Genomic DNA, 19433 nt, shown 5'->3' with positions numbered 1-19433 from the left:
GATAAGGTGAAGTGGATTAACCTACACGAGGGAGATTAATTATTATAATTTTTTAGTAGTTTAAATAATTTTTTTTTATATTTTCTTGTTAAAAAATTAATTATAATATATTTATTTTATATAAATATTAATTCAAATTTTATTGTCAATGATAAATTCATTAAATACAATAAAAATGTGAAATAATTATTATTTTTGTAATATTTGCAATAATTTTATAACATAATCCGGTTATTTTTACTTTATTAAAAGAATACAGTAATTAATCATACGTGCAAAATAATCAATTTATATGAATGTATAATATGTGGGCACTTTGTTTACTTTAGCTTGGATTTTTAAACTGTTTTTTCTCCTTTCATCTCTATTAAACCAGCATTTTTTTCTCTCTCTGTCCAATTGTATTTTTTAATTTAGTTTCAACGTTAATTTTGATAGATAAAATAATAGATATTTTATTTCATCTACAGGTATATAAAGTGACTGCAAATATTGAGGATTTCAGATAATAATAACAGTTAACTTTTTTTATGTAAAAGTATTAATTTTATTTATGATATAGATAAAATATTTATTAATTCTAAGTATAACGTACACATTGATTCTTTAGTTTTGTCACTATGTTTATAACTTTCAATATTATAAAATTTTAATCACATAAAATAAAACGCTATTTAAAATAAAATAGTGATATGAAATGACCATTGGCCATAATGGTCATCTTTTAGCGGAAAAAATGTTACAGAATTGACATGTGATGTTACCTGTCAAAAATTTATTATATTTAATTAATAATGAAAAAAATACACACGTTTATATTTTTATTATATTAAAAAAGAGATAATATTTTAGGAACTCTCTTTTAATCTTTATTTAATCTTTATTGTGGATAGATAAATAAGTTTAAAACAAATTAAACAAGCAAAATTGTAACACCCCGAAAATACATCTAAGTATTTAAAGACATGTTCTACATATTTTTATACAAATTTAGAGTTTTTTTTAAAACATTCCTAATACATGATTAGGATTTATAAAAAAATACAAATATTTACATATTTATAGCTCAAAATAAAACTCTGAAACCTCTAAGGCTCTCCTGCACCTGTATGGTCATCTGCTCGTGTACATAGTCCAGTCACTGCAGTTCAAACACAACACGAAAAGTAAGGGTAAGCTAGTGCAAAGAAAATTCATAACATAATTCATGGAAATATAACCAATTTAGACTGATAATTTATAAACATTTCTTTAAATGATTTCATGTAAAATTTCAATACCAATTCCATCATTCATATAAACCACACATGGATCTATTTTCAATCATAATCATTGGATTTCATTTCAATCCCACTTCGTCTTCTGTAAGACTCATTAAGTATGCCCCTACCAGAGACTAACACCTGATCCAAAAATTACCAGCGAATCCAATAGGAAGGATCAGGTAAGTTCAAACATCCAATATCGAGTGTCTACAGTGGGACCTGCCCCGGTCCGTTCCTGCCCCGCGCCGCTACACCCACGAACTTGTGCCTTCATCGTCACCCTCGCGCCACTGCTCCTCCCACATCGTTGCTCATCTCGTGTCGTTGCTCGTCCCATGTCATCGCTCCTGTCGCACGCCTCTCCCCGCACCTCCGCGTGCCTCCATGCTTATCTCACAGACTCCGCGCACCTCCACACTTCTCTCATGGACTCCGCGCGCTCCTTGCTCCTCCGCGGCACCAGCGGCCAACTCCTCTCTTGCTCCTTGGAGCCATGCACAGGTGTCCCACTCACGGTTCATAAAGTCCGATTTTTGTTGTTTGTTGTTATTTGCTCTAATAAAGATGATTTTTTATATGTGTCGTTATAAACAGTCAATTTATAACAATACTCAAAATAACGATGGTTACTAAATTGTCTTTATATAATTTTTTTAATCATCGTTAAAGCACTTTTCTACACATTTTATAATTTTTTTTTTTTAATGATTCATGTGCATTAGTCACACAAATAAAATCCTTAACATTTTGACATCCATCTTTGTAATTGTAATGAATGATTTCATTTAATATAAATAAAACCCTTAATATTTTTACATCAATTCTTATAATAATGATGAATGATTTCATTTAACATCGATTAGAATATTAAATAAATTATAATAATTAATTTAATTTCTCATATAAAGTGGATAACTGCATAAACAATATGAAAAAAAGTTGTTAAATTTAATTTTATCGCATAACTAAATAACTGGTTCATCCAAAATTTTATCACTATTATTTTTAAAATTATAATGTGATCGAATTGTACTGTATCATTTTTTTATTTTTAAAATTATAAAAGTGTTCCGATATTATGTACTAAAACGTTTGAGTTATAACAAATAAAAATATACAAAGTAGAGAGTGATGAAAACAAGTTACTAAGGTGTGGATCTTCAATTCAATCCTCAATTGTAAAAAGGAAATCCTTTATTTAAAGACATAGAAATTAAAAAAAAAAAGACATTAAATAAATTCGTTGTAGGCCATAAATTTCATGCCCATAGTTTCAAAAACTATATCTTATAAAATCATGAGAACTTTTTAAGGAATGAGGAAGCAAACAATATATGACACCTAATCACAATGAAATTATGTTTTAATAAATCGCAACTACAAATAATGTCAAAAGCAAAATAGTAATAAGACATTTTTCAAAGTATAGTAAAGCATGTGATTTGGTACTTTAAATTACTTTTAATGCAAGACAAAAATATTACTTTTAATGAAAAATTAATTTCGTATAAAGTTAAAGTAAACAAGCATGCTTTTAGTACTTCAATTTAATAAGACCATTATGTAAAAAAAGTAACTTATTTTATATACATTTGTTGCACATTAGCATATAAGATGCAATCCTAAAATAACAAGAAGTTGCCAAATTTTAATGTATTTTTTCTCTTATCGTGTTTCATTTTTATTGAAACATAACAAAACAGTAATAATATAATTTGGTATTTCAAAGTTTGAGAGGAATAAAAATATGCACTAGAATATATAAGTAGTAAGGAAAACACCGAGTTGTCAACTTTTTTTTTTTTATAAAGTTTTCGTGTTAGGTATCACTATGCAACTTGACATCTCAGCTAAGCTGACACCTCAAGTAACAACAATCATCTGTCATCACATAAAAAAAAAATATTATTAAAAAAAAAGAAAAAAAAAATAAAAATACAAAAATATGGGGGGACTAGACCAAAACCCATATGTTAACACAAACGATACATAGGTAGATTATACCTATTCATAAAAAATTCTAAGAACAAACTAGCTGGGAGTCTATTATACCAATGAAATGATTCTCTATGAATAAATCCTAAATTAGCCAACTTATCAGCACACGCATTTCCTTCACGAAAAATATGAGTTACCCTAAACCTGATTGTCCCACAAAAATTAAGACAAGTATTCCATCGATTCTGAAGCATCCACGGAACATTAGTCCTAGCAGTAAACGCAGCACAAACCAAGGCAGAATCACATTCAAGCCAGACATTAGTAAGTCCCATTTTTTGAGCTTCCTCCATAGCATGTATAACTCCATAAAACTCAGCAACCAAAGCAGTTTGAACTTCAAGAAACGCTGAAAAAGCACCAATAAATTCTCCCATACTCCCACGAAAAATACCTCCACAAGTAGCAAGACCAGGATACCCCCTAGCAGCCCCATCAGTATTAGTTTTGACCCAGCCTGGTGAAGGAAATTCCCATCTAATAGGAAGAGGACGAAGAACTTTACCACTACGAGTCTTAATACCGAAAAACTTAATCACGTTGAAGTCCAACATATCATTCTTCATTGAAGCTTTAGACGAATTTCCCACTAGACAAGTTAAATCTTTAATTATCGAAATAGCCTTAGAAACCCCAATCTTATCCTGAAATCTAGCATAATTCCTCATACGCCATATCATCCATATAGAAAAGGTTATCACCGCAAGCTTAATCAATTTAACCAAAGGACTACCATCACTCTTAATAAAAGAAAGTAGATCATCCTTATTAGAGAAATGAGAAGTAAGAAAAATTTGTCGTACCCAACTCCAAATATGCAATGCGTTAGAACATTCAAAAAATAGATGTTGAATAGATTCTTCTTGCTTTTCACAAAGCGAACACATAGAACATATATGCAAACCCTTATTCTGAATATGTTGATTTGTAGGAAGTCGCCCATGAAAAAGTTTCCAGAGTACTAGAGTTTTAGAAGACGGAATAGATGAAGACCAAATGAATTTACCCCAACCACCTGGAACTCCTGGTTCCAAGAAAAAAATCCTAGCCGATTTAAGAGTGAAACGACCAGACTCATTTAGAATCCAATTAGGAATGTCCTGTTCCTCTCTAATCATGATATGATTAAAAAAATGAGGCATCTGCTGTAAAGAGAATGGAATATTCCAATCACAACCTGTCCAAAATTGAGAGACTGTATCCGGAATGCTAACACCATCAGATAACCCTGCAATATTTGCTAAAGAAGTAGTAGAGCACCATTTATCATTCCAGAAATTAATAAAAGAACCTGTACCAACAGTCCAAGAAGTATAGTCAAGTATGGTAGAATAAAATTGCTTAATTCTGGGCCAGAGAGAGGAAGATCTATAAACCGTTCTAAATTCATATTTTGATTTAAGAACCCTGGCTTTCAAGAGTAAAGACCAAGGTTTGTCGCTATAAGCAAAGTTCCAAGCAAGCTTAAGAAGATATGCATTATTTTCATGATGAAGATTAATAATATTCAAGCCTCCATCCTCAAGAGGTGAACAAATTTTCCCCCAATTAACGGTAGCAATACCTTTTTTCAGAATATCACCAGTCCAAATAAAATTCCGACACCACTGCTCAACTTGCTTAATAAGTGAAACAGGCCACTTATACATATTAAAACTATAAGCTAGAGATCCAGTAATCACTGTATTGACCAGCTGAATTCGACCCATCATGCTAAGAGATTTACCTTTCCAAGATGCTAGCTTCAATTTAACTTTATCAACCAAAGGTTGAAGAAACCGACACTTTGGAGCACCAACAAAGATAGGCACTCCTAAATAATTGAAAGGCAAACAACCATGACTACAGGAAAGAATATTTTGAATTTTGGTGACAAATCTTGGAGAATTATCCATGGTGAAGAAACTACTTTTAGAGTTATTAATATATTGACCAGAAAAATCACCATATGTTTTAAGAAAAGAACTCAAATTTCTAAGAGACTTAATATCCCCCTACAAAAAATAAATATGTCATCAGCATACAAAATATGAGAGGGAGTGAGATAACCTTGCGGACTGGCCATATTTAAAATCTTCTTATCATTCACAAGCTTAGAGAGACCTCTACTAAGAACTTCCTCTGCAAACCGAGTTGTCAACCTTTTACTCAAACTCTGTTAGAAAAACAAAGTCTATTGCTAAAAATATGTAATTTTTATAGAAAATAAAAAAAATATATATTAAAAGATGTCACATTTATTTGAAATACAATTATTTTATAATATATAAATTAATTTAAATTTTATTTTATTATTAAAAATTATAAAATTAAATTAAATTTAAAATTTAGCTTATTGTTCTTAAGCGAATATTCAGACTACTCAAATAGAATACTTAAATTCAATCATAATAAAACACCCAAGAAAATCATTATTAGAAACCAATTTTAGAAATAAAAAAATAATTAGACCTAGAGTTTATTTTAGAAACTAAAAAAAAAAATTATTTTTAAATTAGTTTGTATTATTGTTAAATAGTTTCTAAATTTGTATTTAATTAGCTATCAAGGTTTTTGCTACCAAATTTATAATCTAAATAATTGGTAGTTAAAACATTAGTAATTAATTAGATACCAATTTAGAAACCACTTAACAATAATAGAAACTAATTTAGAAACCAAAATTTTTTTAGTCTCTAATTTGGTCACTATAACAACTAATTATTTGTAGTCTCTTAAATTGGTTTCTATTTAATAATTTTCTTGTAGAAAAAAAAACAAAATATTACAAATAAAAATGTGCTTTAGTGAATGAGAACACAGAAGTTCTATACGCTTTTCAAAAGATATTAAAGAATGACTAGCATCTTTTTTTACTCACTGCCTTTAAAGCATGATAAAAGATATCACTACCAATAAAAAAAATTAATCTTATATGAATTTGGACCTAAAAAAAATGTTTTAGTACTAAAACCTAATAAGCTAATTCTATGAAAGAAAAGAGCTTGTTTTAGATAAAATGTATTGTGCATTAGCAAATAAAATGTGATTAATAAAAACTTAGGGAGTTGACAACTTTCAATGCATATTTTCCTTTGTCTGTGTTGGTTTCTTTTATAAAAACTTTGCAAAACAATAATAAGATAATTAGTTATTTCATTGTTAGAAAAGAATAAAAATGTGTATCATAGAAAAAAAGTGGTGAAAACAACTTACTATCAACCTTTAATTCATACCACATTAGCAAAACAAAATATCTTTTACTAGAAGAAATGGAAATTTTAAATAAACATGAAATAAATTGACTCTATCACATAACCACAAGAACATATTTTAAAGAAATAATATTTCATAAAGTCATAACTACTTTTTAGGGAGTGAGTGACTAAATGATGGTCCATTGCATAAAACATCAGTACATAACATCCAGAAAAGAACAAAAAGGCCTTTGCTAGAGGACATTGAAGTTTCAAAGAAAATAAGAGATATACAATGTCAAGGAAAACCACAATAAATAAAAATCTGGATATGAATGGGAAATTGAAAGGGAAAAAACCTTAATATATGTGTTTTGGTTTATTCTTCCATATTTTTGTATTTTTTTTAATAATATTTTTGTCATGCAATGACAAATGATTATTGTTATTTGAAGTGTCAACATAATTGAGATATCAAGTTGCATAGTGATATCTAACATGAAAGTTTTTATTTAAAAAAAAATCCTAAATTTCTAACAACAACTTAACAACAATAGGTAATGATATATTGACAATCCAAAAATTTTATACAGTCACATTACAACCCTCAATACTATTATTTTAATATTGCTTCATATTATTTAATTATAAATTTATCTTTTATTATATATATTTATATCTAAATCCATATTGTATATAACTAATATCCATGTTGTTTATTAAAGTGGGAAGAGGTATTGGTTAAGTTAACAAGAGTATGATTGAGATTGAATAAATTATATTCTCCTAGTTGTGATTAACATACATGAGGACAAAGGATTGATAACAAGTGAAGTTGAGGCTAAAAGAGACTTGTTTTTGTTTTTCTAAAGAGAGTGACAAAGAAAAGAGGTCACTCTTTATGGTTTGGGTAAGTGGAAGAAAATTTGATGACAAAGAGAAACCAACAAATATGTTTGGAATTTTGCAATCACATAAAAAGAGAGAGAAGAAGAAGAAAATAATTTTTTAGTCTTCAATAAAATAAAAGAAAAAATAATTAATGTAAGGAGAGGATTTTGAATGAGAGTGAAGATAGAAGAAAAGTTGACCCATTATCTAGATAATGTTTTGTTAGTCAACAACCAGAATGTCATGTAAACAATAGAAGAAATTAAAATAGATAAGTGACATGTGCATGGAAAAACATGTTTGAAAAAAGCACTACCAAATAATAGCATAGTTCAAATTTAAATATGGATTTTTTTTTGAGAAAAAAAGTGCATGGAAGATTATTTTTAACTACTTGATAATTTTAAATTTTTTTATTGAAAACATATTATTAAATAATTAAAATATTTTTTATTTTTTTTAAGTAGTCTATCGTTATGACATAACTTTTACTTAAATTTTTTTATTTCTATTGAAAAAAAAAGTTAATTAGCAATCTGGTAACTAAAAAAATAAAAAAGAACATGTAAAAAGTTAGTCACAGAATTTATATACAAAAACAAAAAGTATTTTAAAAACTCAATATGATAAAATATTTAAAAAAAAATAATTAAAAATAATTAAATTTATGAAATGTCCAAATATATATAAAAAAGTTTTTCTGCCTGAAAAAATTTGAGGTGTTAGCACTTAAGGGGTGAATCTATTTAGGAGAATTTTGCGGTGTCAAAGTAGCTACTTATCTATGTATTTAATTATAAACAAAATCCAAATTAAGTAGTTTATTAATCTTATTTTTATAATAAATGAGTTAACTATTCTATAGATGAAAAAATTAAATTACTATTTAATAATTTGATTGAATCAAGTTTAAGGATTTAGACTTATATGGACTTGAGAAGTTTCCAGATTTTAGAGAAAAAGAGACACCAATGAATCATGAACAATTTACGGCCAAATTAAACATTGTTTACTTTCTATAATTTATTTTAAAGGGCAAAATGATCATGATTAACCATTAATTAATACATTAAAATGTAGAAAATATTAATTTTTAAATGAAAAGTGTTGTTTGGGTGTGATTTGAGATGATATAAAGAGTTTGGTCAATTTCGTTAAGACTCCAATAATTGCCTATCTTCAACGCAGCCCCTTATAGTCAGAGAAAATAAAAAATAAAAAGAAAATTGAATAAAAAGAAAGAGGTGATTTAGTTGAAAAATAAATTAATAAATATGAGAAGATTTTTTTTTCATTAATTCGAAATAACTTTTTTTTCAGTAATCAAGTTTCAAACTGTTCATAGAGATTTTGTATTTTGTTTCTTGTGTGAGATGTGAAGTTTTGAAAAGTTATTGTCATTCTTATTAGGATTTTTCATTAAATAGGAGTGTTTTTAAAAGTTATTATTAAATTGATGGAAGAATTATTGACTTTTTTATAGAAAACATAATTAAACTTTTTAAAATATAAATAGCTCATGAAAGGCAGTGTAATCTATTTTATTTTGGCTCTATGTTTTTTAATGAATAATTTATAATAATTGTGCTTGGAATTATATTTTAAATGAACCAAAATAATTAAAAAATATTTATATCTGATCATTTTTAATATATACATATAAACTAAATTTAAAAAAAAAAAGTGAGTAAGCTAAAATCTTATGGAGATTTTAAAAAAATGGAAGTTAAACTACATCATCTTTTCTTCTCTTAGTATAAAAGAAACCATCTTATTTTTTATTCATTTGAGAATGCATTGAAATTGTAGAGAAAAATTTTACTTTTGTTTTTATTATTGGTAGTGAGATTATAAATTATATCAATCTCATTATTGTTATTATATAATACTAAATAACATTATATATATAAATATAAATAACATGTTTATAAATAACATGTATATAAATATTATACATGTTTATATTTATCGTTAGATATTATATATATTTAGTAGAAAAAATATTAAAAAAAAATCAATTTTGACAGCTCTTCTTGTAATTGTTCATGAAATCGATTTTATTTGCATTGTCATCTAATCTTATGTGAAAATAATAGCATAACAACCATAAATAAACATGATAAACTAGAATAAAAAAACTTAATCTAATATGGAATAAATGTAGAGAATCACGTGATTATTTAATAAAATTTCTCATATATATTTATTGTTTACAATAAACATAAATTACCATAAAAAAATAATAAGATTCATTGACTTATAGAATATTGTGTTGACTTTAAACATATAATACTAACATTTGTTATATTTTAAAGATTATTGATCTATTCTCATAGTTTTAATATAATTGGTAGTGAACATATGTCAAAGTAGTTACTCACACATTTATTAAATCAGAATGACTCTTCAATCCTAAATAAATAGTAGAAATATTTATTGATTTTACCACTCCATATTTTCATTTATATGAATAAATGTTGGAAACATTCATTAATTTTTCATCACTTCGTAAAATTTAAATCTTTTATAATTCAATAACTCAATACACATTATTATTGGATTAAACATGTATCACTAAATTGAAAGTTATAGTTGATAGTTTAGATACAAGTTTAAATGTTTATTCATCACATTCTAAAAAACACACATTAACAAACATAATTAATTTATGTGAAGTAAGACAACAATTTTTTTTACAATATTAAAAGCCTTAAAAACTAATTTTATAAAAAGATTAAATACTTTCTTGAGAATAAAAAAAATACAGTCTTCTTGCTTGAACAAGATTTTTTAATTAAAAAATCAATTTCTCTTTTGGTGGATCATCACTTGTGAAAAAAAATTTGCTTAAGCAAAGTGATTCAAATTTGAGGGTTGTCTCAACCAAATACCACCTAAGTAAATGATATGTGCAAATATAAAAAATCTTAAAGCATGAAAGTTTAACCAAACTATCAATTTTTTATACATAAAATTTGTAACATGTTAACTCTATAAAGGATAGACATAATAGAGTAATTAACACTTTTAGAAAAAAAATTGCATGGGCTATCAGACTTAAGCATGGTTATGATTTTATAAATATTTTCACAATTCGTTTTAGAAGAACAAAATCAATAAATAATACATAAGTAAGAATGTAGTATAATAATACAAAATTTTATATTTTGTTCACCTAAATTAATTATAGATTTCATTATTTAAAATAAAATTTAAGTATTATCATTGTTATTTTTAGCTTATAACAAGTACACTAAGTATTTTCTTTTACTATCCAAATATACCTTATTTTTTCAAGCTATCCGTTTAAACTCCCCTAAGTTTAAAAACAAGTTCACAATACTTTTTCAAGCAAAGTAAACAAAGTTTATCTAGATTATACAAAAAAAAAAATTATTGATTATTGTTTGATTACAAGATACTTAGTCTTAATAATGAATATAAAAAACATATGATTCCTTTATTTTACAAAAATAACTTTATATACATATGATGAATTTACAAATAAAATCTGAGTGTACATTAGTTATTTAAAAAAGGATCTACTATACTAACACTTACGACATGCATTGGGATGAATTTTGAGAAAAGAAAAAGATAATTATCTAAGACAAAGTTCAAAATTTCCTACACTCTTCCCTTGACTAGCTTGTAGATCAACTCTTACAAAAAGACTTAAGATTTTAATATTTGACTTTGAGGAGAGAAAAGGAAGTGAATGAGAAAACATTAATTTATTTGAACTAGAACAATAAGATTTCTTTCACCCAGTCATATATTAAACTCAACTTGTTTTGGCAATTTCTCTCTGCACCATATTATTTTTTATGTGCATCCAACACAACTTTTAAAACCCCATTTTGCCTTTATCTTTTGTTTTGAAAAAAAGGTGCATTTGAGGTGCATAGGAGGTGTTGTTGGTGTAGTGTTGGTATAATGATAAGCAAAACTTAAAGGACAACAAACACCAGCTATTCATTATGGTCAATAACAATCTTCATCAATAATTTTAAGAGGTCAAAATAATATATTTAAACTAAGTGTAATTTTAGTAGGTCAAAATAATATAATATATTTAAACTAAATGTAATTTTAATGTCTATTATCCATGGAAAATTACTAAAGTTAATGTCAAAGTAATGCAAAGTTACTAAAGTTAATGTCAAAGTAGTGTGAACGAATTTCTCTTCTTCCTATATGATTGCACCGCTCTTACCACGTGAAGAAATGATATAGAAGAGTATCCTTCTTAATCATCAACAATATTAGAAAAAGTTTTGGAAGCTGTGGACCCAACAAAAGGGTTGGGTCGCCCCATATAAGCTCTGCTAGTGCCTCCAAGAACACCTGTATTTCTTACTTTCCATTTTTAGGATGATAATGAAGGCAGGCTGAGAAGACTAGAAGGTGAGAAATCCGTCAACAAAGTGGCCACTTATCATCTTATTTGAAACTGGGAACTTACAAACTGGAAAATTTGTGGGACTGACCTTACATTTGATTTGCATATCTGAAAATTTTGGGATTGATTTGTATGAGATGTGCAGATATAAAAGCAAGTGTAAAAACTACAAATGAGATTTATAGATTAAAAACTACAAATGAGAAGGGAGGAAAAAAAAACGGAAAGGCATATTAGCGTCCCCGAAAATTACCTCCAAATGCATGGTGATACAAGGTGCACGTGACAAAACATGAAAGAGATTTGAGGAGATGCGAGAGAAAGAGGACTAAATAAAAAAAAATAGATTATGAAAATAACCTAAACGATAAGATTAAAAGGCAAAACATTCTTTCACTAACCTTGGGGTAGTCTTATAATTAAATATCAAACGACGAGTGTTAGAAATATAAGAAATTGCTTTTGTGAATACAAAAAATGGTTATGCATAAAGTGCAAAGGAACAAATGTGTAAAGACTGGAAGACAACCAAAAGACCAAATGTGTGACAAAAATTAAAACTCGTATCACTTAATCCGTCTAAAGACCAAACTGATAAGTAAAAGACCATATTATCGAATTCAACAACAGTCTTAAGTCGCAGTAACACTAACTCAAAACAACAAGTTCATGAAAACAGCGTAGCTGCCACACAAAATACAGCAAGTGAAACCCCATAAATACATAAGCCATTATACTGCTACATCTAATACCCGTAAAATGGCCTAGTCTGTAAACAGACTCTGCTATCTATCAGCACAGTTAATCATCCGCTGCACCGTTCATATTATCCTGCGTCACCATTACTCATGACCCAAGCAGTTAACCTTCCTCCCAAAATAAAAATTTACTACGATGGCACTGCAGATATTACAGGGAAATCAAGTCAGAAAAATGCTAACAGAGCCACAAAATTATATAAAATGAAACATAAAACCCAAGAGGAAGGAAACAAAAGACAATTAAATAACTTACAAGATTTTAAAACTGATAAAAAAAATTCTCACAAAACAAATACAACAGCAGAATAGTAATATTTCAATTTGGAAGAGAAAACGTCGGTACTTTCATAGACTACAAACAAAATAAATTTGTCTTCTTGACGACATGAAAATACAATGCAATTGAGAAATGAGTTACTGGAAGGAAAAACAATTAATACAGTGCAAATATTGATCAAAACATTATGCTTCAGAAAATATAACTCAATGAAAAACAATTAAGCATTTTGGAATATTGAGTAAAAATCTCTTTTAAGAAAATTCCACAATGCATATACGTAAGACTATGATTTTTTTAAAAATAGCATGAAAACAGAAGTATGTGTAGTAACTCTATAAAACACTAACGAATAATTTATTGAACTAAAATACGTTTATCATACAATACCATGGGCTCAATCATGCAAGGTGAAGCATGAAGCTCAAATAACCACTTACAACCTACTAATTTTTCGAAGCCACTTCAAAATAACAATCGAGATTTAACAATAAAACTTTACTAAATGACTAGGGTAAGCTTATACGCAAGTAACAACGTAAAGAAACTGCCAATTCAACCTCCAGGAACTGCCATGTATTCAACTAATCTATTGAACATTCACTAAATCATTTTTAAATTGTTATTTGAAAACTAAATAGATTTTCAACATGAACGACAAATATTTTAATAATGTCTCTAGAACATTTGTATTCAACAAAATATTAGTTATAGTAAATGCCCTAAGCCCACAACACAAATATAAAATTTATGGTTCAATCTTGAATTCAGTTTCAATTTTGAAATATTTGGACTAAAAAATATAATTCTGAATTATAATTATTAAAATTCAATCGTCTAAGTGACCATTATATGAACTAAAATCAACGGATGAAAAACACATACTATAAGTTGAGGTATCAATCTGCTCAGGCAGCTGTTTTATATCCACCTCAAACCTTGACTGAACCTGTAATTTACACCAAACACAGATTAGAAATCTAAAGGATATATATATATATATATATAGTAGACACACACATATACATCACATTGAATAAAAATTGACGAAAGAAGTTCCCTACATTGTTGAGAACATCAACATCAGTAGAACAAGAAACAAATGTAATTGCAAGGCCTTTGGTGCCAAATCTTCCAGCTCGACCAACCTGTTCAAAATCCAGCCAAAAACAATGAGTCAACCTTGTACTAGATTTTAGTGGCATAAAATAGCTAACTCGGAAAAAAAAAACAGATCTTATAATCATACCCTGTGCAAGTATGTGTCTGCAGAATCAGGCATGTCATAGTTTATAACAATGTTGACACGTTCAATGTCAATCCCTCTTCCAACCAAATCTGTTGCAACAAGAATCCTTGTATGGCCCTCTTTGAAACCTTTATAACGCTTTAACCTATGAATAACATAAGCAAAGATCATATATAAATGTCTACAACTCATCCACTAACATCACTGAAGTATATATAAAAAGTGAAACCAAAATACAAAGAAAGTAAAGCAGCTTATAGCAGAAGTATGGCAGAGAGAGAGTATGATTGCAGAAATAAAATTGCAATACATAGGTAGAGCCAGACAGACAAAAAGCTCAAGTGGAGAGAGAAGCATCAGAGTGCTGAGCCAAAGGCACAAGAAACTGGGTGCGGGAATGAGGTCAAAAGAACAGTGGAGTTGATTGTTACATTGCCGCTTGTGACTTGTACTGATAGCGAGGAGGGAAAAGATGAATTGTCTGGGGTTTTACTTCTTAGATGGGTGATTTTATTTTTAATGTGGGGCTGGGTAGGGTCAACCCAACAAATCAGATTTCCACCACTCGCCTCTTTTTTCCATCTATATCTTCAATTACACCATGGCAACTACAAGAAAGGAGGTCATAAAACCTAGCACGCCACTTCTGCCATAGAACAGCAGCCAGTGAGAAATCCACTGAAATCCACGGAGCTGAATGCAGTCCCTCAGAGACCAATTTATTTAATTTTTTTCTGGATTAAACCAGTAAAATGCGTTACAGCAGATGTCAGGAGGAGAAAGGGACACGTGACAAATTCATCAGGAAGTTAGATACGCATAAGAGATAGGAACAAGTGACTGTAAAACGCTTAAAGAACTCATAAAAAGCCCTATAGTTACTAAATGCACATATAAGCTGTGCTGTTCATGTAACTGAACTATACATAAACCAACTATCCCAAAGATTTCCACGCTGGTTTCTTCTAGTCCGTTCCAGTATAATTCTAAACACTAAGATGTAGAAAGAGAATCCCAGCACCATTAATTGTATTATAAAAAATATATTTCAACATTCATAAAACAGTAGAGTAAAATAAAATCTAATGTCTCGAGAGATATTTATCTTACACTCCCTTTCTCTTATAATTTGTTTCCCCAACTTGGTTAATAGATAGTTTTGAACACCAATTTTTAACTGTGACCTCAAAAAAACAACTAAGATTTAACTTGAAATTTCAAAGATGACAACAAGAGGAATTTAAAAACTTTATTAGTTGTTGGTAACGATAAATTGCAAAGGGAGACAATATCATTGGGATGTGCTTCCATAATAAATCACCACTGTTAAGAGGTTTGTATTATTGAAAAATAAAAATGCAACTCATTCTCTCACAAGGAAAAGGGGTACACAATTCAAAATAAGAGGGGGGAGAAGGAGAAATGTAATTTAGGCAACTCCCAGAAGTTTAACTTCCTCAAGGAAAAAACGTCAGCTACATAACATCCTTATTCTCGGAAGAATATAGACTTGCAATGCAATTTTAATTGCATAATGCACATGGAAGATGCCACTCATTGTTAACTTCTATTTAACATTCCTCGGTCAAAAGCAAGACCATATCAAATATTGTTAAAAATCCACACCGTATCTCACAAGAAAAAAACATAATATCATAACATCCTTATTCTTGATAGATTATAGATGTGCAACGCACTTAATTATATAATGCATGCCCTCATAATTAACTTCTATTTGACATTCCTCAAAAACCAAAACCATATCAAATATTGTTAAAATTCACATTGTATCTCACATGGAAAAAACATAGTTTCCCATAGTGAGATTTGAAGTTTAAATCAAACAACAAAATAATGAATGGAAACAAACTTCTTCAACATCCATTCACATCTATAAAACAAACCTTTCTTCCTGGGACATGCCAGAGTGGATGCATATAGAAGGAAAGTTGCACTCCACAAGTAGTTTGTCCAGCTCGGCTGCTCTACTAACACTTTTAACAAAGATAACAACTTGATTAAAGTCCAGTGCATCAAGAAGATCATTCAACTTCCGGTTTTTCTCCTCCTCTTTCAATTTGATGTAGTGCTGCCATGTCAGTCATCAATTTAATTACAAATAACACATTAACTTAAAGAAAGGAAATAATAATTCAAGAACAAAAAGCTAACCTGCACAAGTCCGTGAAGTGTCAACTTGGCCTCATCATCAACATAAATTTCCATAGGCTGAAAGGAACAAATTTCACAGTAAATCATATTAGGGTCCTTCCTCAAGCTAATGGAATCCACAACGAAATTAATGATGGATGCAGATCCCTTGAATGACAGTTCTTGTCCCTCTGTTTTGTCTCCTTGCAGAAACTTTTTTTAGTCACGCCAAGCAAGTGCCACGGACACTTGACACCCACCCTAAGAAAACTGGCAGAAACAAAACCAAAATACCCTAATAATACCATTTCCCCTTTTAAAAGAAAAGGAATACCAAGCCTAACATGAATCAAGCTACGTACCATAGATGAGTCAAACTTCTAACATGAACCAATGGACAAAAGAAGTACAAACAGGATCACTCCTAAAATATCCCATCCAAAACTTTTTCCTAACCCAATCTCAGGTCACCAGCCCACTAGACTCCCCCTACCAGCTGAGTGTTTCAGTAAAAGTAGTATGAATAAAAGACACTACAAGAAAAACCTGTAGGAAGGAAAACGATGAAACTACAGCATTCTAAATATCTTGAAAACTCTCAGGGATTGTGAGCAGTATGTAAAAGAGACTTCTAATTCAAGTAGTACTGGCCATGAGACATTACATCTTGCATAAATTTCTTGCAGACTGGGCGAATTTCCTTGCTGAGTGTTGCGGAAAACATCATAACTTGCTTATCATGGGGAGTCATCTTGAAAATGTCTTGAACATCTTTCCTCATATCTGCAGAGCATAAAAGGAACAATAAAAACCATTCAAAACCTTTTTATCATCGCCACTCTTAGAACATGTTTAAGTGAAGTGTCTAATTCAATAAATATTTGTTGGATATCTGACAATTCTAAAACAGTTCCAACGCACAATTTTAAAAAAGACAAATACATTAATTTCAAAAAACTCAAACTAATTATATAAATTTTTATTATGATTATAAAAATAAGGAACAAATATTTTTTAATCAGCCATGAGAAACATCTATTTGACACATAAAAAATTGAAACATAATTGTATGTATAAATATTTTTTGTCAATTTATATAATCCATAATTATATATATAATTATAGATTTGTGTTCCTGTATTCTATATTTTGGATATTATACTTGTTGAGGTGTCGATGTCGTGTCAGTGTGCTAGTGTCTATGTTACATAGTTCAAAACAGTAGAGTGGTCATTCAGCAATGAAACATACCCAGTGATTCCAGCATCTTGTCGCATTCATCTAATATGAAATGTCTCACATTCTTCAAAGAAAGATCCTTATCCCTTGTCAATGCTAGTATTCTTCCAGGTGTTCCGACAACAATATGAGGGCACTCATTTTTCAGCAGATCCTTGTGAACTTTGATGTTGACCCCACCATAAAAGACAGCAACCTTGAGATCGGGTAAATAGGTACTGAACCTCTCAAACTCATGGCATATCTGCATGAACGAGGTTGCAAATCTTAAATTGGATACAACTAGAATACCATGTTCGATCATTTTGATGCATCAAGTCGCCCATGAGTACCTGGTATGCTAATTCTCTTGTATGACACAGAACAAGAGCAGAAACTTGGCCAGGAACGGGATCAATCTGCTGCAGAGTCGAGAGAACAAAGACAGCAGTCTTTCCCATTCCAGATTTCGCTTGGCAAATTACATCCATTCCTAGAATTGCTTGAGGGATGCACTCATGTTGCACTGATGATGAAGCAAATAAAACAGGGCCGAAGGAACCGAGTGTAAGTAAAATAAACCTTTTCTGACGCTTTTAATTTCATTTGATAGCTTTACCAAAGCAAGTTAGTTCTCCAAAACAAGATTGTGAAACAATTATTACCTGAGAAAAACAAAAATAAATTCACATAAGGATGATACACTCGACACGTATGTAACATGTACTTAACTATCTTGTTCAAAGCAAAAGCCCCAAAATCCAAAATTTCAAGATAACGGTGAGGAGAAAAAAACAAAGGTGGTCGTCCAAACAATTTCATGATAAAAAAAAGGCCAGAATATTTGTCATGACAATAGCTATAATAACCATTACGAGTCTAAAATCCCCAAAATCATCCCAATACTACAGCCACAGCCACAACATAGAACAAAAATAACTGTAAATGAAAGATAAAGATAGTTCGATGGTTTGCCTTCAGAAGGATGCTCAAATCCCGAGTCCACAATAGCCCGAAGAAGCTCTGGCTTCAGAAGAAAGTCTCTGAATCCTGAACTGTGAATTCCAACATAGCCCCTGCAAGAGAAAATTAAAAAAAAATTATCAATACCCAAAAAAAGGTAATCGTAGATTTATATGTCTTAACTCAATAAATCGTGCACTTACTTCTTGGTAGCTTCGCCGTTGACTTTAGCTCCGACGGAGTCGGGAGCCTTGTCTTCTTCCTCCTCGTAGTCAATAAGCTCTTCCTCGTATGTTTCGTCCTTGGTTTCTCCCATTATCTGCGAATCACGGAGTCAATTAAATCATAACCTGAAACGGAATATGATGCAAATCGAATGTGTAAATTGAGCTAGGGTTTTGCCCTATATAGCGATTTGTAGGGTTTTGGGAGAGGGAAATACCTGCGAGATGAAGGATGAAAAGGAAGGTTGGAAGGTTGGGGTTAGGGTTAGAGATAGGGTTGAGAGAGAGAGTCTGCAAAGTAAATTGTTAGATGAAAAACAATTTGGGGAAAAGAAACTGAGAGAGCGAAACCTCCACGGGATGAGCGAGTCGCAGTTAGTGGATGAGCAAGTGACAATAGGGTTAAAGGGCACCACCTTTTTTATAGAAAGCCGTCACCGCCTTGTTTATTATATTAGCCCCTGTTTTTTAAGATAGGATATATAATTTTTTTTTTATATAAATTTTTTATTTTGAATTCGTGATAATAATTTATGTTATAATTCAGATTACTCTAATTATTTAAGATGAAAATGACATATTCAAACATTATAAAATAAAATTTATTCATTTATATATTATAAAATATCTTCCTTCGTTGATATGAAATATTTCATTCATATTCTATTGTTTTGAAACTTTTTAATTCGTACATGTATTTTTTAACTTGTTATTTTATAGTAATATTAGCAACTTATATATGTTCAAAACTCACAAAATAACAATTTTAACCATTTTTTATCTTTTAAAAAATATTTTATCAATATTCCGATAATTTTTTGTATGGCATAAAAGATAGTTATTGTATTGGTAGGCTAA

General features: G+C 29.6%; 1 protein-coding gene across 4 annotated transcripts; it reads right to left on the bottom strand.

The window, feature by feature from the left end:
* Positions 1-12275: 12275 nt before the first annotated feature.
* LOC137822718 (DEAD-box ATP-dependent RNA helicase 15-like) lies at positions 12276-19045 on the bottom strand. Of its 4 annotated transcripts, none has more exons than XM_068627666.1 (12): positions 18794-19045; positions 18555-18670; positions 18364-18464; positions 17742-17914; positions 17422-17653; positions 16835-16953; positions 16192-16248; positions 15924-16108; positions 14020-14164; positions 13835-13918; positions 13656-13719; positions 12276-12632 (listed from the first exon to the last, which is right to left on the bottom strand). In XM_068627666.1, exons 2-12 carry the CDS (start codon positions 18665-18667, stop codon positions 12622-12624), a joined length of 1284 nt encoding a protein of 427 aa, XP_068483767.1. In that variant the 5' UTR covers positions 18668-18670; positions 18794-19045; the 3' UTR covers positions 12276-12621. The 4 variants fall into 4 exon arrangements, with proteins under 4 accessions (XP_068483767.1, XP_068483769.1, XP_068483768.1 ...); XM_068627668.1 differs by having other exon boundaries at positions 17742-18053; positions 18794-19014; XM_068627667.1 differs by having other exon boundaries at positions 18555-18701; positions 18794-18992.
* Positions 19046-19433: the final 388 nt, after the last annotated feature.

The sequence above is a fragment of the Phaseolus vulgaris genome, chromosome 9, assembly GCF_000499845.2.
Source record: "Phaseolus vulgaris cultivar G19833 chromosome 9, P. vulgaris v2.0, whole genome shotgun sequence".
Lineage (NCBI taxonomy): Eukaryota > Viridiplantae > Streptophyta > Magnoliopsida > Fabales > Fabaceae > Phaseolus > Phaseolus vulgaris.
Note: the sequence above shows the minus strand (reverse complement) of the source record. Positions and strands in the feature narration are given on the sequence as shown.